The sequence below is a fragment of the Nelusetta ayraudi genome, unplaced genomic scaffold (assembly GCF_046127955.1).
Source record: "Nelusetta ayraudi isolate G7.1 ecotype Tasmania unplaced genomic scaffold, CSIRO-AGI_Nayr_v1 ptg000057l, whole genome shotgun sequence".
Classification (NCBI taxonomy): Eukaryota; Metazoa; Chordata; class Actinopteri; order Tetraodontiformes; family Monacanthidae; genus Nelusetta; species Nelusetta ayraudi.
Genome location: NW_027466107.1, coordinates 1,067,765 through 1,087,421, shown reverse-complemented (window position 1 = coordinate 1,087,421; position 19,657 = coordinate 1,067,765). Strand labels below are relative to the sequence as shown.

The window sequence follows — 19,657 nt, the reverse complement described above, 5'->3', positions numbered from 1 at the left end:
ACCGCCGAGGCACTTGAAGGTGAGTTTCCCATTTGATTTTATGACAAGTAGCCATGAAAATGCAAATAAAAAAAAAAGACATACTAACATTAAGCGTACACCGCCATTAACATGTTTGCAAGTCTCCGCTCCGGGATCATTTTTGCTAAACTGCTACGAGAAATTTGCATGTAAAATACGAATAAGCCGGTATATTTATTTCCCCCCACGCAACGCGTGTTTAGTTCAATCAAATCTGACTGTCCGCCGCGTTTATAATCTATTGGTGTTTTAATTAAACGGCGGTTTATTTTCTTAAAGTAACCCACTCTCCCCTTTAAGTCGCCGAAGCGACGAACGCGAAACGCACTTCCGCGCCGCCGCCGCCGCCGTGCTCCCCTCTCCTCGCCCTCCGTCTTCCCGTATGTGTGGCTGCGTATGTCGCCTGCTCTCCTTCGCCGCCTTGCTCCACTCACCGCCACCGCTCTCCTCTAGCGCCAGCACAATGGCAGCGGCGGCCCCCAACCCCGACGACTCCGCCCGGGGCAGCGGCGCCACCGCCACACCCAGCGCCCTCGCCGGGGACGGGGACGCGGAAGAGACCGAGGACTTCACCTCCTCCTCCCACTGCTCGGAGCTGTCGCGGCGGCAGAACGAGCAGCGGAAGCAGGGCTTGTTCTGCGACGTGACGCTGGCCTTCAGCAGCGGCGTGGCCAGCGGCAGCGTCCAGAGCTGCGAGTTCTCCGCCCACCGGTCCGTCCTGGCCGCGGCCACCGACTACTTCACGCCGCTGCTCGGGGGGCAGTTCTCAGAGTCCCTGTCCGGACGGGTGGATATGAAGGAGTGGAGCTCCGAGCTGGGGCCCGACCCGGACACGGTGGAGAGCGTCATACAGTTCATGTACACCGGGGAGATACGCGTTAGCACCTGCAACGTGCATGAAGTGCTGGAGCTGGCCGACAGGTAAGACATTTTTGGCTTTGCTCAGAAAACGCAGCAGTACGACGAGCTTAAATGTTAGGCCCCAGATGTCTGGTATGGTGCGCCAGAAACCCTCTGTTCAAACTCACCCTGCTAAGCTTCTCCAGCAACAATGTACCGCTAGCAGTCAGTCCGTGAACTCATCAGAAATGGGAAATGTCTCTTCCCCCCCCTGTAATTCACGTCATCTCCACCTGTCATGCAGTGTGTGTGCCAGGTCATTCAGTCCTGGAAATGAGCTCCTTGTGATGTCACAATGGGCTCTGATACAGTCTGCTAGACAATCCCAACTGTGTGTTGGTTCTGCCCCACTGACATCACCTAGTTTTGTCCTGCAAATTTTCAATTTTAACAGGAAGCTAAGATTCATTGTTTAGCAGTAGACTGTAAACATTGGGCTAAGTATGCTAGTCCAGCTGCAATTCAGATTTTAATGTCTAAAATTGGGAATAAGACATATAACGAGCTGTAAGTTGTTGTTTTTTTTCTATTTCTCAGTTTAGTAGAAAACAATCCTGGCAACATCGCCCATGTTTATTAATATATATTTTCACTCGCAAACACTTTTTTTTTTGTCAGGTTTCTCCTCCTGCAGCTGAAGGACTTCTGTGGCGAGTTCCTGAAGAAGAAGCTGAGCCTGACCAACTGTGTGGCCGTGCACAGCCTGGCCCACATGTACTCCCTGGACCAGCTGGCCCTCCGCGCCGCAGACATGATCCGCCGCAACTTCCACAAGGTGATCCAGGACGACGAGTTCTACACGCTGCCCTTCCACCTGGTGCGGGACTGGCTGTCGGACGCCGAGATCACGGTGGACTCCGAAGAGGTGCTGTTCGAGGCCGTGGTGAAGTGGGTGCAGAAGAACTCGGAGGAGCGGAGCCGCTACTTCGAGGAGCTGTTCCGTCTCCTCAGGCTGCCCCAGATCAAGCCCACCTACCTGACCAGGGTGGTGAAGAACGAGAGTCTGGTGGCCGCCAACGAGGCCTGTCTCCGGCTGGTGTCGGAGGCGGTGGAGGGCCACGCCATCCGCTTTGAGAACATCAAGTCGGCCGACATGGAGTTCTGGTCCTCTCACATGGCCTCCTTTCAGCCCCGCTTTGGCCAGAACATGGACGTGATCATGGTTGTGGGCGGCGTGTCGGAGGGTGGCGACTACCTCAGCGAGTGCGTGGGCTACTTCATCTACGAGGACCGCTGGGTGAACCTGCCGCACATCCACAACCACCTGGACGGCCACGCCATCGCCACCACCGAGTCCCACATCTACGTGGCCGGCTCCATGGAGCCGGGCTTCGCCAAGACGGTGGAGCGTTACAATCCCAATCGCAACACCTGGGAGCAGGTGAGCAACCTCACCACGCGCAAGCACTCCTTTGGCCTCACCTGCATCAAGGACATCCTCTACAGCATCGGCGGCCACGGAAACTTCAGCCCCGGCTTCAAGGACGTCAGCGTGTACGAGCCCGAGCAGGACAAGTGGCACAACCTGGAGTCGGCGCCCAAGATCCTGCGCGACGTGAAGGTGCTGAGCGTGGAGGACCGCTACGTGTACGTGACGGCGCGCACGCCGGTGGACATCGACAACGAAGACGGCCTGAAGACGGTGACCACGCGCTACGACACAGAGACTCGCCAGTGGCAGGACGTGGACTCGCTGCCCCTCATCGACAACTACTGCGTCTTCCAGATGGCCGTGGCCTCCACCAACTTCTACCACACGGCCTCCTGCTGCCCCAAGAGCTACGCCGTCCGCGACGAGGTGGTGAAGCAGAAGATCAGCGCGCGCATCTCCGACGAGATCCTGGAGAGCCTGCCGCCGGAGGTGACCAGCATCGAGGGCGCCGCCATCTGCCACTTCGACGAGGACGTTTTCATCATCGGCGGCTGGAAGAACAGCGACGACGTGGACAAGCAGTACCGCAAGGAGGCCTACCGCTACTGCGCCGAGCGCAAGCGCTGGATGCTGCTGCCGCCCATGCCGCAGCCGCGCTGCCGCGCCACCGCCTGCCACGTGCGCATCCCCTACCGCTTCCTGTATGGCTGCCAGCGCTACCCCATGCCGCAGAACCTGGCGCGGCAGCGGGACCGCATGCAGCAGATGCAGCAGCTGCACCGGCGCACGCTCACCCTGCGCCGGCAGCTCCAGTCGCAGATCGAGTGCTGAGAGCCGCATCGGTCCACCTGTGAGAACTGCTGCCAGCGTCGGCCGTCGGCTCTGCCGTTTCACCGACCCGCCCCCCCGTCCCCCGCTCATACATGTCATGCTGCAGCTGGAACTGTGTTGCTGTCATGCTGGATCTCATTCAACCGCACACATGTGGTATCATCCACCCTTGTGCTGTGCTACTTTGCTGATTTGTTGGAAAGTGGTGGAAGGTGGAAGCAGTGGTGGGGATGAGTGGGGGGGCTCCACGTGATCAGCGAGCAGCCATACCGCGAATGTAAACATGTGAATAAGAGCATAGCCGCCGCAGTCGCCAACCTGGTGTCCTTTCGTCAAGTGTGTTGGTGTAGATACTGCTTATCTGTTTGTACATAAACAAGACACACGCGGCTGTGTATACAAACATTAATATCTTACATTCCTTTCCCCGTATTTGTGGCGTTCATAATAACTGCATTCCTGCATCTGACCAACGAAGTCTCATTCCGTTTGTAACACTGTGACAATCTACTCGTCAAGGATAAATCAATCTTTGTGTCTTACTCACCATTAACTTATTGAAAACAAAATGCTCTGTTTATCTTTATGCCTCAGTAAGTAAATATTAGTTTAAAAAAGGCTTTAAGCTTGGCGTGTGTAGAGTAGCTCGCTTTGAGATTGCAGTTTCTCTTCCACCTCTGTGACCAGTTTATTTCTGTCTGGTTTACTTGCATACTGCTTGAAAATATGTACTCTGTCAAAGCTTCACGCCTCAAATATTTGAGTTAAATATATGATCAGATGTAATTTAAACATTCCCTCTGGAAAAAAAAAAGAAACTTAATTCAGCCACTGTGCTTAGCAGCAAACGTTGGCAGTGACTCTGCTTTTTTTGCACTTTGGCGCTCTATCCTAGTGTATTTTCATTCCTTCAGGAGTTCATAGGAATCCTGTGTATGTTTGAATGCTGTGTTGTGTATGGTTTGAATTTGCAGGACATTGTTTCTTTAAAATGGCACTTTTCTGCATCTATGTCTTTCATAACGGTGGGGTTTTAAATCGCGACTGCACTTTGACTTGCTAATCTCATTTGTTTTCATGTCAGACAAGTTGATTGTATTTGGGAAATGCTTTGTAATCAGTTTCCAACCAGAGACATTTGATTATTTAAAATGCATCTATATGTATATATATATATCTAATTATTTGTCCATTTGTCCCATTATCAAATGTCTTTTTAAAAAAAGTGTTCTCTCAGACCTCTGCCTGGATGCATAATGAGATGCGAAGAAGAGATGTTTCCTGCTCCAAAGAGATGATAAAAAAAATCACTAATTAAAGGCCAAACATAAAAAGGGATTGTTACATGTTGTGACTGACATTCAGAATTTGCCACAGTCCACGCGGTGGCCAAAGCAGCAGAAAGATTATATGTGTAGAAATGATATTCATTTCCACTTTGTGATCTTTTGAAGAAGCACTGTAAGATATTGTTTGGAACAAGCTATGTAATTTGCTTTGCATGTGGTACTCTGATACTATGCTGATGTTGTCACCTGCAATTAAAATTTGTTTTCTAACAAAAAGGCCCCATTGCTGTTGTCATGTCCTTTGTGTGTGAAATTCACCTAGAGGTATTAATTCCATGCTCAAAAATATAAGCAACTGCAGTGAATTGTATTGTAAACAGTTGCATAATGAGGCTAAAATAGGCATCAAGAAAGAAAATCACAATATATACTCATTGTCTTTTTTTTTTTTAAATGGAAGGACAATGATTTCCTGAAACTCAGAGATGACTGCTCTATGATGTTCTTTGATGAAAGGTGGGGAAAGAGCTGACGTTTGTCAGGGAAAAGTCAGCCTATACACTTCTGATTTTATCTTGAAAGTAATGGTCCTCACCCCCATTTTGCCAAAACTTGCAGGAATCTCTCTTGATTGTATAAAGCGCTTTGAGACGCCTTTGGTTGTGATTTAGCGATGTACAAATAAAGTATTATTATTATTATAAAATCAAGAAAATTATTGTAAAAAAAACAACTTTGTATAGACTGCATATAGTGCAGGGTCGGTTTTGAAACAATACTGTGCAGATTTAGACAACAAACACATAAATCCTCCTAAAAGATAAATTATTATTACTTCTACACAGTGGCGTTAAAAGTGACAAACGACTAAGAAATATTTTTGATTTGATTTGGTCTGAACAGCCCATGACAGGTTACCGTAAGCTGTTTAACCTGTCTTGGCCTCTGTTATAAGGCGGTGTAGGAACCTTTTATTCGGTGCGCTTTCCTTGGGGAAAGAGTTCAGGACGTGCCACGACAATTTACACAAGCGAAGATGATGCGTTCGAGTTTTTCTTCCACGCTCGTATATGTCAGTGCACAGGCGTAACTAAACGTCCCAAGTCCGTATAAAAAGTAGGTTTCTAAGGTTGTATTTAACATAACATAACCTCTGCCGCTGGAAAGTAAATACAAATTCTGTCATTTGTAATATATGTTATTTCTCCTTCTGAACAAATTATACAAAACAGCGGAACTGCTCAACTTGCGGTTTCTTCCGACGTCGCTCAAACACAGCCAACGAAAGCTACACACAGCGGTGGCTGACAGTCCTGTCTACAACTTATGACACGTCTTTTGACAAGGATATCGCCAACGAAGAGTCGAATAACTCCAGCAAAATGGTAAACAAAGTTGTTGTTGTTCTGTTTTAAGACCGGAAAGGCTACAGCGAAAAGTAGCGCGACTGCATCGTTTCAAAAGCACTCCATGCCTAGCTAGCTAGCCCAACATACTGTTCTTAGCTTAGCTTCATTGAAGTGCAGGCGCGATTTGTCATTCAGGTGATTTGCTAAATTTCGCTTTCGGTTGCACAATACCCCCAGAATGACTATTCATTTGTAGTAAATACAAGAATTCACGACGTTGTTTTTTTGATAAGCACGGTTATTTTGACCACTGACAAGAAGTAAATAAAATCAATTCAGGAATGGCTGTTTGCGTTCTTGCAATTAGAGCCACAGAATCTTGCACACATGAACTTCAAAGAATGTTTTGTCACTGATACTTGACGTTTCCTCTCATTGCTCAGATTCCAGAGTTGTCTAACGCGTCAGTGTTCATGAAGGACCCTCAGAGGGTGCAGGAGATCCTCGAGTCCATGCTGAAGGCTGGTTCCAACACCTTACAGGTACATTAAATCATGAGTGAGTCGTCATTCATCATTCATCACCAATTTAATTATAGCGTGACGTAACAGAAGTTACATAACAGCCGTCTGCTTGTTTATAGTTAATCTCGCGTTGTTCATTTCTATTTTCATCAAGGTGATTTCAGATTTCGACATGACCCTAACAAGATTTGCATACAATGGCAAAAGGTGTCCCACCTGCCACAGTGAGTTCATTGACGAATGGTTTCAAAGTCGCGGTTGTGCACTTAAAGCATGTTGTGATTAATCTTTGTTTCCCCGCACTTGACCTTTAGACATTGTTGAGCACAGCAGCCTGATCTCCAGTGACTGCACAGAAAAGGTACCAACATATGATTTTCTTTTGCTGCAAACGCATTCCATTTGGATTTGTTTTGCATTTGATAAAACTCGTGGCCTTGGAGATTCACTGAACTTTTATCATTTTTCTTGATAACTCTTCTTTCTGTCCTTCAGCTCAAAGAGCTACTCAACTATTACTACCCCATAGAGATCGACTCTTCACGACCAGTAGAAGAGAAGATTCCCCTCATGGTAGAATGGTGAGTTTCCAACCGTTCAATGACATTACTCTCTTCCCTGTATGACACCGTGGTCTGTTCATTAACCATCCTTCATCTTTCACAGGTGGACCAAAGCCCACAAGCTCCTGGTGGATCAGAGGATTAAAAAAGACATGTTGGCCGTTGTGGTGAGGGAGTCTGAAGTCATGCTCAGGTCAGAAGATCAGCTTACTTCCAAATTTACAGCAAGTCTAACTGTACCAATGTGAAAACTAATGTGGGTTCTCGAACAGGGAGGGCTACCAGCTCTTCTTCAACCACCTGCACGAGCACAGCATCCCTCTGCTCATCTTCTCCGCCGGCATCGGAGACATTCTGGAAGAGATCATCCTCCAGGCGGGCGTTTTCCATTCTAACGTCAAGGTTTTCTCCAACTACATGGACTTTGACGAAACTGTGAGTCGCCCACACGAGGAGCTGCGATGCTGTTTGTGCCACACGCGATAACGACTGAGATAACGCGTTTGACTCGTGACGTGTCGGTTCACAGGGATTGCTCACGGCCTTCAAGGGAGAGCTGATCCACATCTACAACAAGAGGGAAGGCGCGCTGCTCAACACGGGCCACTTCCAGGAGCTGCGGACGCGTCCCAACGTGCTTCTGCTGGGAGACTCGCTGGGGGATCTGAACATGGCTGACGGCGTGCAGGACATGGAGAACATCCTGAAGATCGGCTTCCTCAACGACAAAGTAAGAGCAGATCGATGCGCTGAAGAATCACAATCTGGGGGGGCGGGGGGGGCTCCAGTTCAGCAGTTCCCAAACTTTTCCACGCCGTGGCCCCACAAACAGCTTTCAGTGCCCGGGTTGTCGGACCAGGCAGTCACTCTGAAAATTCAGACTGACCACTTTTACTTTAAAATTTCTAATTTGAAAAATCACACAAAACACACATTTGTGTTATTTGTACACAACGTTATTTTATTAACCTTCTGGGAGAAAAGTCCGACTAGCAAAAGGTTTCATTTTCTGCAATTTTAATGATGGAACGGCACCATTTCTTGCAACTTGTTTTTGAAGTTGCTGACCCTGAAATATGCTGTAATGTTTTTATACGAGCAAGTTTAGTATCAAGAATTGCTTTAATGATGAATCGAACCGTGAGACACCCTGAAGATGTGTTTGGCTTTTGTCTTGTGTCCAGGTGGAGGAGCGGAAGCAGTCTTACTTGGACACGTACGACGTTGTGTTGGTAAAAGATGAGACCATGGAAGTACCCAATGCAATAATGCTCTACCTCACTGGCAATAAGTGAAAAAGCATGGAGAGCCGCAGACGATGGCGGAGCGAGTGGGGGATGCTGCTCTGAGGAGCGAGCTGGAGGTTTTTATACACCAACCGGTCTGTCATTTTTCTCTGTACGACACAAACTTCCTGGGATGAGGTGACAGACGCTGTTCACGCACACTTGATCACCTTTTATTAAATGACACCTGTTTTTCCTGTAGTCGATCTTCTCAGTTTATGGTTGAAATACTTTTGGTTCAATTACTGTAAATAAGTGCAAAAAAGGCAAATTTGCACTTACAACCTGTTAGTGTTTCAGTTCTCAAAACCTCATCGACTCCAGCCACTTGTACGTCAGCTCATTTCTGCTGTCTTTTTAACTGACATTCTTAGGTTATTTAAAGTGCCAAGGTCCTGTCACACGCAAGAATGCACACGTTTACATTTTTATGGAAATTCAATGTTTTTCCAGCGTAACAAACATTACGTTAAGTGCTCAACGTTGAAAACAACAGACAAAATGTTGTGCAAATAAATCTCTCAAAACCTGTTTTACAAACTTTGACAGTTTAATCTTATTTTCTGCACATCATGTCACACACATCCAGACAGTCAATTGTATGTCTTCAACCTTTCTCTAATACTTCTGTTTTGTCATTTTGTTTTACAGTTCACATATTGACAACAATGCAAAAACACCTTCATAAAAAAGTAAAAAACAACAACAACAAAAAAAAACGTTGATTAATTTTATTATAAACAAACTATGTTCCAGAATGTGTTTTGGAATATAGTTCTCTCTAACACAGTTTAGGTTTGAAAACACTGTACAAGCCGTGGCACTGCCATCATATTTAACGAGCCACTGCTTCAAGTCCTAGAGGTTATAAAATACTTTGTGCCTCTATATGAAGCTTTCAGAACTCGAGTGTTGGCTTTTCAACGGCACACAGCAGGACAGCCGCTTCCTTTTATCTCAGGGTGTCAAACACCTCTTCACAATGCGACCCCGCCCCCACATACGGGTGTTTTCTCCTGTGCCTCCCGCGTCAACGTCTCAAAAATGTTTAACGGCCGGGAACATTTCAAAGCGGCAGTTGCCAGCATAACCTCAGCGGCTGCGCGCCTGTTTTTTTTTTGTTTTTTTTCAACCACCTGTGACTCAGCGCTCGTCCTTTACAACTCGTCTCGCCTCGACTGTCCCGAAGCCTCCGTCACCTGCAGTTCACCTTCTACAATAGTCCCGTCTTTGTCGAGGTCTTGGTGGTGGAACATGTCCTTGATGATGCCGTCGCCGTCGATGCCCGGCCGCAGACGACCTTTGCCCTCTTTGACTTGGAGCATGATGAAGGACGAAAACTGCAGACATGCATGATGGAGGATTCAAAATAAATATATTGTGTAGATAGTGGGGAAAAAAACAGACTTGGGCTGATGTCTCTTACCTCTTCCAGAGGAACCTTTTTATCGCCGTTGAGGTCCATGGCAGGAAACAGGGGGTCCGGACCGTCGCCCAACCACACAAACATGTAGCCGTCTGGGACGCCCTTCTGCAGCTTCACCAGCTCCAGCTCAAAGAAAAGCACGGCGCTCCCAGGGACTCCTTCAGCTGCACAGGCAGGAGAGAAGACATAAGCTGTGTTTCCATCATTGCACAAAGCCTAAATATCGTAATAAAAAACTGGTCATGGAAATGGCTAAACCTGGAAAAAGCTCTCAAATATGGCTAAAAGGTTTTGACGCTGAGGTGGTTTTTCAGACGTGTCCATATCGGTAAAACACAAGAGTGTCATGTAAACACTTTTTTTCCCCGCATTTACGTGTCAGCGGATGTGGCGTACGGGGTCACGTGACCAGTTCACTGACATGTTAGGTTATGTGCTTCACACCATTCAATGGAAACACCTGCAAATCGCAATTGTACTTTGTCGAAATCTTAGAAATATGGCTTTTATTTTGAAAAAAACTGATGGCGATGATCTGAGTCGTGCTGATGTCTGACCTCCATTTTCGCCGTGGCCCCAGTGAGGGGGGACGACCACCTCCCTCCTCTCACCCTCGCACATGCCACTCAAACCTTTCTCCAGACCCGGGATCACTTTGTTGGCTCCCAGAGTGGTGATGGAGGGCCCTTCGAACTGATCTCTGAATACATGAAAAAAAAAAAAAAAAACACAAAACATTATCTGAACTTAGTTCCGCAAAAATTTCTAAATAATCAAACATGAAAAAGTAAAAAAAAAAAGCAATAATGAACCTGTCGCTGTGCAGACACACATGCAGGGAAAGAAGGCCGTGAGCGGTTGCATGCAAGAACCAAGGCTGGCAGGATGCAGTGAGGCGGAGCGAACAGCAGAGGGCTCTCACGAGGAGTACAGCAGGGTGCCGTCCATTAGGGAGCAGTTGTATCGATACTCCATCAAATCGTCGGCTTCGCTGGCGTCGCCGCACTCTGGAGGCTTGTGGGTGACGCTGACCTGCACGGCGTCCTCAGGGTTGTGGAAGTCAATGACGTGAATGTCAAAGACCAGAACGGCCGAGCTGGGGATGAGGTCTCCTGCGGTGGGAGGGAGGGAGGGAGGAGGGAGAGGTCACACGCAGAGAAGATCTTTAAAGACCTAGGAGTCGTGGGGAACTCACCCACTCCGTCGCCCCCATAAGCCAGGTGAGGCGGCACAGTCAGGGTGATCTTCTCCCCAGTGCACAGGCCCAGCAGGGCTTTGTCCACGCCCTTGATCACGTAGCCCAGGCCGATGTAAGTGTCGTAGGTGCTGTTTCGCTTGTAGCTGACAAGCAAACACATGAGTTAGTGAGTGCGTGTCACTTTTACTTTTACTAGAACAAGTCATAAAACTTTCAGGAGAACTTACTGACACATTAGCTGCGTTTCCAGGACAATGAAGTTTTTTTTGCAAAATACAAGCGATATTTATAAAATTTCAAGAAAGTGAAATTGTGATTTGCAGGTGTTTCGATTGAATGGTGTGAAGCAGTTGAAAAACCCCCTCACGAGAGCATCAAAGGCTTTTAGTCATATTTGAGAGGTTTTTCCAAGTTCAGCTCTTTCCATCACCAGTTTTTTCTTGCCATATTTAGGTTTTGCACAATTCTAGTGGTCATGGAAACGCAGCTATTGCTGAGGTAAAATATTGGCAGCATTTTCGCAGCATTGTGCAAAAATTGGGACCCTTCGATGTTCAAAGTGAAGGGCAGTAATCTTAAGACAGTGGCAGTTTTACCTGGAGTCAAAGGCCGTCCCATCCAGGAAGGTGCCGTTGTAGTGGTAGCGCACAAAGTCTCCTGCCACCGTCCTGCGGGCGCAGCTCTCGGGCGCCTCCCGCACCACCACCATCACGTCGTCTTTGGGGTTGAACACGTCGACCAGCAGCACCTCAAACACCAGCGTGGCCTGAGGAGGGATCAGAGTTCCTGTTAGGAAGAGAGGGGAGGTGTCATGACGGAAGCTGGAACTTTGACATGATGTTCTGCCTTTTCAGCCACGAGTGGCCTCGACTGCCGCGGCTGCAAGATGTTCTGATGATGATTTGGTCGTACCAGAGCCGTTCACTCCGTAGGCCAAGAAGGGCGGCACGATGATGAACCTCCGCTCGCCCACACACATGCCCAGCAGACCCTCCTCCATGCCGTGGATGAGGTCACCCTGTCCCAGGTAGGTGTCGTACGTCGCATTCTTCGAGTGACTTGAGCGGAGGGAAATTGATATTTAAAAAACGCTCGTCAGACACAAAGACGTGTTAAAAACTCCTGAATCTCACCCGACGGCAGCCTCACCTGGAGTCAAAGGCCTCGCCGGAGAGCAGGGTGCCGTTGTAGTGGTAGCGGATGAAGTCCGACGGCGCCGTCGTGCGGTTGCAGCTCGGCGGTTTGAACACGATGCGGATCTCCACCTGGTCCTCGGCGCTCCAAACGTCCAGCAGGAGGACGTCGTAGACCAGGATGGCGTCGGGAGGGATCACGCCACCTGCCACGCAATGAAAACACAGAGAGAAGGAAAAGAAAATGGAGCAAAGCAGGCCAGGAATGGCACCTGACGGGAGGCGTGTGTTGACACGCACCTGTGCCGACGCTGCCGTAGGCCAGGTGAGGCGGGATGGTGATCCTCCTGCGCTCGTTGACACACATGCCCTGCAGGCCGCGATCCATCCCAGTGATGAGTCGACCCAGGCCCACCTGGCTGATGAAGGCCTTCCCTCGGTCATGGCTGCAGACACACACGGGCAAAGAGTACAATTTTTAAAATGGTGTAAAAAAAAAAAATAATAAAAAATAACAATCTAGATTGTCTTAGAGCTCCGTGGGTAATTTTACTATTTCAAGTTGAAAATGTTCCATCTTAAGCACCGAGGAAATACTCCTTCACAAGCCTCGTTCATAGGCCTTATTATTTTAAAAATGACTTTTTAAAACTTTGGGGATTTATTGATATGATATCATTTAAAAGTAATAATAATAATAAAATAAAAAAAGATGGCATGTTAACAAAATAAATAAGAAAGATATTCAAGTAAAAATAAAATGTGCAAAGAGCAAAAAAATAAGAACTGGGACTGAAAAAACGAACTTCACGACAGTATGACTTTGACAAACATGAGCAAAATTAGAGTGAATTTTATTTTTTAAAAACAAATTATAAACTTTCTTCCTTTCTATATATAAAACCTCGATTTTCCCTGGTTGTAAACAACTCTCACCATGACCACAAACACCCACTTATGTGACCAATTTTTCACACTGCAAAATACTGCAAACTCAAAACGTTTGCCTTTGACACGTATCATCTGCAAGCAGGACCCAACAGGAAGTTGCGTTCAGGCTCGTCATTTTATACCGACGTAGAGAATAAAGTTAGCACGCAGAAATAGTTTTGGATTTCGCAGCAACGTTGCACGAGCGTGAACACTGGAAAACGGGCGGCGTCACGAACTCCAGGGATTCTCTTCAACTCAAGGCGCTAGAGGGAGGGAAAACACTTTGAAACCAGGACAAGGTGTCGAAACGGCGTCTTTTCACCTGGAGTCAAACGTTTTACCGTCTGTGAAGAAGGAGCCGTTGAACTGATAGCGGATGAAGTCCTCCGTCCGGACCTCCCGAGGGCAAGCCTTGGGAATGTAGTAGCGGTCCACCACCACGTCCACCAGCGGCCCGGCGGTGCACTGCACGGCGACGGCGCTCAGCAACAACACCAGCCCCGGCACCGTCAAGGCCATTAGGCGGGAGTTGAGAAGGCAGAATCTCTGCAGAGGAAGCAAAGATTCCGTCAACCAGGGAGGAGATGAGTCCGACTGCAGGGAGGAGGAGGAGGAGGAGGAGGAAGGAGGAGGAGGCGGAGGGAGGCGAGGAGCCTGAGGGGGAGAAAGTTGTGGAAATAAGATCGATCACTTCCGGTTAGGATTGTTAAATCAATTTTTTTTTTTTTTTTCAGCCACGGCACACTTTTTGCATTGAGAAGATATATAGATATATTTTTCATGACTGCAGTTTCTCACTGAAGGCATCAAAACTACGTATGAACACACATGGAATTATGTAGGAAACTATAAAAGTGTAAAACAACTCTGATACGTTTTATATTTAAATTGTCCAAAATAGCCACCTTTCATAAAAAGAATATTTAGTTATTGAACTTTAATCTAACTTTCGGATCTTTATTTTTTTTTTTTTGCATGATCAGCTACAGCCTCACCTGTTCCTCTCTCTCTCTCTCTCTCTCCCTCTTTCTTTCTCGATACTCGCTAAAAAAAAAAATTAAAAAAAAGAAAGAAAAAAAAAGAATTTATTTTAAAAGGAGACTTCCGCTTCTGGTCTTTCTTTCTCTATGCGGCTTTACTCGTATTTTTATTTCCATGCCACACTCCAGACAGCCAACGGGGGGGAGTGGCCCCTGGGGCACCGCCCACTCTAGTGGAATTCTGCAAACGTGGTATTCCTGGCCCAGAGGCCCTGGCTCACGGATCCAGTCACGTAGGAGATGGAGAGAAAATTATAAGTTTCCCTGCCATTCAAAGTTCTATTTTTCCCTCCTCTGGTGTCACAGAACAATGTGGTAATCGGGACTGACACATTCTTCAAACTTTAGTACGATGGCTTTCTGAAGTCTATAACACTCAGTGTAACAAAGATATTTTTGACAATTTCCACGGAAAAAAGGCTGAACTTTGATTATCTCTTGTTATTCCAAGCATCAATTTGCATTTATCAAAAAAAATAATAAATAAATAAATGAAATAAAAAAAATTATGCCCCCACAAAAAATGCTTAGCAAGAATGGACTCTGGATTTTTAATCCCAAATCCGCAGACATTGGTCAAAACCACAATAGTCAACACGTTAATACAGGAAGTATTAGCGACTGATTTCAAGATAATGTTGTCAATGTTATGGTTGTAGCGTAGACCCTCTGCTCCGTTTCGATTCAGACTTGCTTCTACAGATAATTGGGATTTATTTTTTATTATTTTTTTTGGCAAATATAAATTACATCAAACAAACCAAACCAACACCATCAATATATATTACAACCCTGGGGTGTATGCAAGACACATTGAAATTAGTAGCTAAAGTTATGAGTACTGATAAAGGGTTTGAGAACAAATAGTTTATGCATATAATGCACAAATACATTAATCATCGAAACACACAAAAGATTTCATGCGATGTTTAGTCCATCTTTTTCCTAAAGTTGGTAGATTAAGTGGATTCGTTTAGGCAACTCAACTTTAATTTTGAAAAGTCTTACCGGAAACTCGATACTCACCCTCTGGATATTTTTTTTCCACCTACTACGTGAGCGCAGACATGAGCGTCCCCAGCAGCTAGAGAAGGAGGAAGTTCTGTGGAATCCCTGGTAGCCGGTGGAGGATGGCGGTGCTGCTGAGAAGCCTGAGCCTGGTTCCGGTCCCGGTCCTGGTGGTCCTGGTGGCCGTGGCGCGTGCCCAGTACGAGACTTACAGCTTCAGGAGTTTCCCGCAGAAGGACATCATGCCGCTGGAGTCCGCTTACAGCTACGGGCTGGAGCAGTACGCGGCGCAGAACTGGGCCGAGAGCATCAAGTTCCTGGAGCTCAGCCTGCGGCTCCACCGGCTACTGCGGGACGGCGAGACCTTCTGCAGCCGCAACTGCAGCGCCGTGAGCCGGGACAACGACACGGCGGCGGACGGCAGCCTGCGCGTCATGCGCCACGTCCTGCTGAGGGCTGCGTGCGTCAAGCGCTGCAAAGCGGACTTTCCCGTGTTCACCCTGGCCTATCCTCGGAGGGATCTGCTGGAAGACTTCGAGCAGAGGGCTCCCTACCGCTACATCCAGTACGCGCAGTACCAGGTGAGAAGCTCCGGTACCGAACAACGCCTGTTTTTACCCTAATAAAACCCCTGCTTTGCCTGCTGCTGCTGGTCGCGCCCCCCTGGCTGCACGAGCTGGGGGTTGAGTATGTGCCACGTCTCTTCCACTGTTTCTCCCCCCAAAAAACAATCCCCTTATTCTCCCCTCAGGCCGGAGAGCGGGGCTGAAGCTTAGGTTAGAGTTGATCTGGGTTTCAAGTGGAGTTTTTAAGATGGTCAGAAACGTTTGCACTCTGTTTTTTATCTGCTGTAAGTAACCTGGCCGAAGGTAAAATAAATCTGGTGTCTCAGTGGCCCAGGTCAAGTCTTTTCAGTGCAGAATGGTGAAGAACTAGCAGGACTAGCAGGAGTTCTTCTGGGCTTTGGTCTTCACATCTACCGTTTGTACGAAACCTAGTTGTCTCTGTGGAGGTTAAGCGGCAGCAGAGTTTGTTGATTCTGGCCACTTAATGTTTAAGACATTGCTTCCTCATTTCCCTGCTTCCCCTCTTGAGTCTGAAATCTTGGTCACAGTAAGATGAACCAATCAGCACTCCCTCATTGTTGTGAGGAAAGCTGGAAACAAGTGCTTCAACCAGACAATTCTGAAATGTTGTGATTTTTTTTTTTTTTTTTTTTTTTTTTTTTGACCAAAAAGAGAGAAAATTGCATCATTAAACACTTTTCTGTGTTAAAACTGTTTTTTTCCTAACACCTGAACTGACTTTGGAAGAAAACTAGTCAAACAGTAGACTGCAGAACATGTGACTGGTCTGCAACCAAACCCACCACTTCAGGTGAGCCCAGCCAATCCAGCACCTGGCGGGCCATGTTCAATACGTTTCTCAATGTCTAAAAATCTGCTGGTTTGCAAATGTCTCTCTGCTTTCCCTCAGCTCAACAACCTGGAGAAGGCCGTGGCAGCAGCTCACACCTTCCTGAAGAAGAACCCCACGGACCCGTCGCTGACCAAGAACATGAAGTACTACAAGACGCTGTTTGACGTGGAGGAGTACCTCGTGGACCACGAGGAGAGGCCGTACGAGGTGCGTTGCAGAGCCTCGTGCGGCTACGAAAAATCAAAAAAAAAAAAAAAAATCAAACCAGCCCTTAACAAACTGCTTCTCTCGCCGCCATGCAGCCCTTCTTCCTGAAGAGTGTGACACTTTACAACACCGGAGACTTCAGCAACGCCGCCCGCAACATGGAGCAGGCCATCACGCAGTACTTTGAGGTTTATGATGACTGCCTGGCAGGCTGCGAGGGCTCCTACGAGATCGTGGAGTTTAAAGACTTCTACCCCACGCTGGCAGGTAGCGCAGGAGAAACAGCAGGAAGAGAAGGAAGAGGATGCTAGCGTGGTCCAGATCAGATGAAAAATCATTTCCACCGTGTCGTCCTCTCTCCTCCAGACCTCTACAAAGATGTGTTGAAGTGCAAGATAAAGTGCGAGGAGAACCTGACGCCCAGCGTGGGCGGCTACTTTGTGGAGAAGTTTGTCGCCACCATGTATCACTACCTCCAGTTCTCCTATTATAAATGTAAGTGCATAATGATTTTCCTCCCCACATGAATGGCTTTTATTTTTTTTTATTTTTTTTTTAAGAGTCACAAAAACACCCTCCAATGTGAATAATGCTGACTGTATGACATCACGGCTCAATTAGCACACTCCTGTTGTTGCTCCTCAGCTGTTAGCCATCTGTCCACACATTGGACCCACCCTTTATTTGTTTCACAGTTTGTTCCCGATTTTATTTTTTTTTTTACCTCTAAACTTCACCAAGCCTGCTTTTTATAACCATAAAACGTAACAAAAAACAGACTCACTGCACACATCATATTGTCAAACCACTTGTTGCCAGTGACACAAAAATACTTGTTTTTAAAAAATGATCTCTCACTGAAAATACTTCATATTTTTGGGTTCAAATTCCGAAAAATAACCAAATGAACAAAATGATGCTGTGTTTGTGACTGCAGTGAACGACGTGAAGAACGCCGCTCCGTGCGCCGCCAGCTACATGCTGTTCGACCCCAAAGACCAAGTGATGAAGCAGAACGTGGAGTACTACCGCTTCTACCGGGAGCAGTGGGGACTGGAGGAGAGCGACTTCCTGCCGCGGCCCGTCAGTAGCCAGACAAAGAGCTCAGTCTCCAGCCTCCCAGCCAGCGTGTGTCAATCAGGGGCAGGAAAAACCAACAAAAAAAAGCCTTTTGGGGATAAAGTGGTTTTCCCACACGTTTCTAAAGGGTTTATGTAAAAAGAGAACAAACTAAAAAACAAAAACTGGACCTGCTGCAATTTGCTGACTCATGCATGGAGCTTGATTGGCCTGGAAACGTTTCCCCCTTTTTCATCCTGCGTAGACAACAGAGCCATAAAAGTGGCCCAAAGTGTGTGTGTGTGTGTGTGTGTGTGTGTGTGTGTGTGTGTGTGTGTGTGTGTGTGTGTGTGTGTGTGTGTGTGTGTGTGTGTGTGTGTGTGTGTGTGTGTGTGTGTGTGTGTGTGTGGTGTTGGTCTTTCACACCTGCTGCTCTGGTCCACACAAACAAAAAGCTGACGCTGCGTTTGTTTTCCAGGAGGCCCTGAGGTTTTACAATGTGACAACCAAGCAGAGGGAGATGCTGGAGTTTGCGCTCTACTACTTACACACGGACGACGAGGTAGGACAGCGTGGGGCGCCGGGGTTTTACTTTGCAGTCAAAAATAAGTTTATGTCCAGGGAACATATTTCAAAAATGCAAATTTGACAAATGTTTGGTCCCTCAGGACTTGAAAATTGTCTTTCTGGAGGTTCAGCAGAGGGAAGTTCTGCGTAAAATGGGCCAGATTAAGCAAAGAACAAAGGCTAAGATGACAGCACCAGTGTTGGCTGCTGCTCAGAACCAGTGACTCAAACCGACAGGTGGCTTTTCTTTCAATAGTTTTCCTCCAAGTTTTGGTCCCGCGCTGGTTTTTATCGGAGGAAATCATCCACTTTTATGTCACGCAGTGATAAAATTCCTTTGTGCTAAAGTGAAATTAAACCCGCAACAACATGCTGAAAGATTTCTGATTAGTGAAATGACTAATCAGAAATCTTTGAGCAGAGAAATCAGATCCAACTCAACGGGGTCATGATCGTTTCCCTTGCAATGGAGACGGTGCTGTGGTCTCCACTCAGAGGATGAAAGGGAGAGAGCGGAGATAAAGGTGAAAGGGGTGTGTGTGCGTGCGTGCGTGCGTGCGCGTGTGTGCGTGTGTGTGTGCGTGCGTGCGTGCGTGTGTGTGTGTTCTGCCAGCAACGTGTGGTATGTGGCTGGGAGGTGTCGGTCACTCAAGTTAAGCTCCTCCCTCAGCCTGGACCTCTTGAGGCTGAGGGAATTACAGGGTGAAAATTTTGATTATCGTCGCCGCCAGATGATTTATTTGTGTTTGTGTGCGTGACTGAAATGCGTCTGTTTGGACTTTTAGGACGTGGTGAGTCCAGAAGATACGTCCAACTCCCGGTCAGAACATCCCGACAGCGAGTTTGAGGGCATCGGCGACTACGAGGAGTCCATCCTGGCCGAGTGGTGGCAGGAGCCCAAAACCAAGTGGGACACTGGGGAGACGGAAGACTGAAGTGTGAGCTCCCAGCAGCCTCAGGCCGACACACTGATGAATCCTGACCTCTACTGGCAGTATTTAGCAGCAGCAGCAGAAAGTGCTGCCCAGCCAGGTGTTTTTCTCAACACCGCACCAATGAACTCGTCTATCATGTTGATCGAGGGTAAAGATTGACGACGTCCGTCTTGGCTGCCATCAGCCTCTTATGAAATCTATTTTTTTGTTTTTAATAATAATCAGTCGCTCTGCCTCGAACTTTTCTACAGTTGTTATTTAAAAAATGCATCTTTAATGTAAAATGAGGACAGTTGTGAACCTTTTTTGTGCAAAACTGTTGACAAAATAATAAAATATTTGAATAAACCCATTTGTAAATACACTCAGTCAATTTGATTGATTTTTTTTTTATTAGTAAACTGAATTCAATGAGGAGTTCCTGCCTTAAAAACCCCTTTATTCTTATTTCTTTCTAAATTGTCCTTATTTTGCTATTATTTCATACCAGCTGAGAACTTTTTTTTCCAAAAGAACTTTTTTGCATGCATCTTTTTTAAAAGTCTTTAAACCCTTAAAGTTCCCACAGCCACCTGCTAAAACTGAGTTTATTGGTTT

The 19,657-nt window shown here is 47.0% G+C and overlaps 4 protein-coding genes across 5 annotated transcripts; 3 read left to right on the top strand and 1 right to left on the bottom strand.

Moving 5' to 3' along the window:
- The first annotated feature begins 484 nt into the window (after positions 1-484).
- klhl11 (kelch-like family member 11) lies at positions 485-4,691 on the top strand. The gene is made up of 2 exons (XM_076038836.1): positions 485-942; positions 1,540-4,691. Exons 1-2 carry the CDS (start codon positions 485-487, stop codon positions 3,122-3,124), a joined length of 2,043 nt encoding a protein of 680 aa, XP_075894951.1. The 3' UTR covers positions 3,125-4,691.
- Positions 4,692-5,619: 928 nt separating this feature from the next.
- Positions 5,620-8,679, top strand: LOC142896750 (cytosolic 5'-nucleotidase 3-like). Its single transcript, XM_076038631.1, has 9 exons — positions 5,620-5,798; positions 6,206-6,304; positions 6,441-6,510; positions 6,601-6,647; positions 6,782-6,867; positions 6,953-7,042; positions 7,122-7,284; positions 7,379-7,579; positions 8,034-8,679. The coding sequence occupies exons 1-9, from the start codon at positions 5,796-5,798 to the stop codon at positions 8,142-8,144; spliced, it is 870 nt and encodes a 289-aa protein (XP_075894746.1). The 5' UTR covers positions 5,620-5,795; the 3' UTR covers positions 8,145-8,679.
- On the bottom strand, positions 8,667-13,438 carry LOC142896749 (peptidyl-prolyl cis-trans isomerase FKBP10-like). Of its 2 annotated transcripts, none has more exons than XM_076038629.1 (10): positions 13,148-13,438; positions 12,193-12,338; positions 11,909-12,098; positions 11,672-11,817; positions 11,356-11,545; positions 10,757-10,902; positions 10,484-10,673; positions 10,119-10,261; positions 9,562-9,725; positions 8,667-9,475 (listed from the first exon to the last, which is right to left on the bottom strand). In XM_076038629.1, the coding sequence occupies exons 1-10, from the start codon at positions 13,342-13,344 to the stop codon at positions 9,293-9,295; spliced, it is 1,695 nt and encodes a 564-aa protein (XP_075894744.1). In that variant the 5' UTR covers positions 13,345-13,438; the 3' UTR covers positions 8,667-9,292. The 2 variants fall into 2 exon arrangements, with proteins under 2 accessions (XP_075894744.1, XP_075894745.1); XM_076038630.1 differs by having other exon boundaries at positions 13,167-13,301.
- Positions 13,439-14,914: 1,476 nt separating this feature from the next.
- Positions 14,915-19,424, top strand: p3h4 (prolyl 3-hydroxylase family member 4 (inactive)). Its single transcript, XM_076038600.1, has 7 exons — positions 14,915-15,454; positions 16,350-16,499; positions 16,595-16,766; positions 16,866-16,994; positions 17,437-17,582; positions 18,037-18,120; positions 18,911-19,424. The coding sequence occupies exons 1-7, from the start codon at positions 14,996-14,998 to the stop codon at positions 19,058-19,060; spliced, it is 1,290 nt and encodes a 429-aa protein (XP_075894715.1). The 5' UTR covers positions 14,915-14,995; the 3' UTR covers positions 19,061-19,424.
- The last annotated feature ends 233 nt before the right edge of the window (positions 19,425-19,657 follow it).

Coding starts and splice junctions, on each gene's coding strand:
- klhl11 (XM_076038836.1), top strand. CDS start 485: ATGGCAGCGGCGGCCCCCAACCCCGACGACTCCGCCCGGGGCAGCGGC. Junction 943..1,539: donor GTGCTGGAGCTGGCCGACAG/GTAAGACATTTT, acceptor TTTTTTTGTCAG/GTTTCTCCTCCTGCAGCTGA.
- LOC142896749 (XM_076038629.1), bottom strand. CDS start 13,344: ATGGCCTTGACGGTGCCGGGGCTGGTGTTGTTGCTGAGCGCCGTCGCC. Junction 12,099..12,192: donor CTACGGCAGCGTCGGCACAG/GTGCGTGTCAAC, acceptor ATTGCGTGGCAG/GTGGCGTGATCCCTCCCGAC. Junction 10,903..11,355: donor GGGACGGCCTTTGACTCCAG/GTAAAACTGCCA, acceptor TTTGCTTGTCAG/CTACAAGCGAAACAGCACCT.
- LOC142896750 (XM_076038631.1), top strand. Junction 6,511..6,600: donor AAGGTGTCCCACCTGCCACA/GTGAGTTCATTG, acceptor CTTGACCTTTAG/ACATTGTTGAGCACAGCAGC. Junction 7,285..7,378: donor ACATGGACTTTGACGAAACT/GTGAGTCGCCCA, acceptor GTCGGTTCACAG/GGATTGCTCACGGCCTTCAA.
- p3h4 (XM_076038600.1), top strand. CDS start 14,996: ATGGCGGTGCTGCTGAGAAGCCTGAGCCTGGTTCCGGTCCCGGTCCTG. Junction 16,995..17,436: donor CCAGTTCTCCTATTATAAAT/GTAAGTGCATAA, acceptor TTGTGACTGCAG/TGAACGACGTGAAGAACGCC. Junction 17,583..18,036: donor GCGACTTCCTGCCGCGGCCC/GTCAGTAGCCAG, acceptor TTTGTTTTCCAG/GAGGCCCTGAGGTTTTACAA.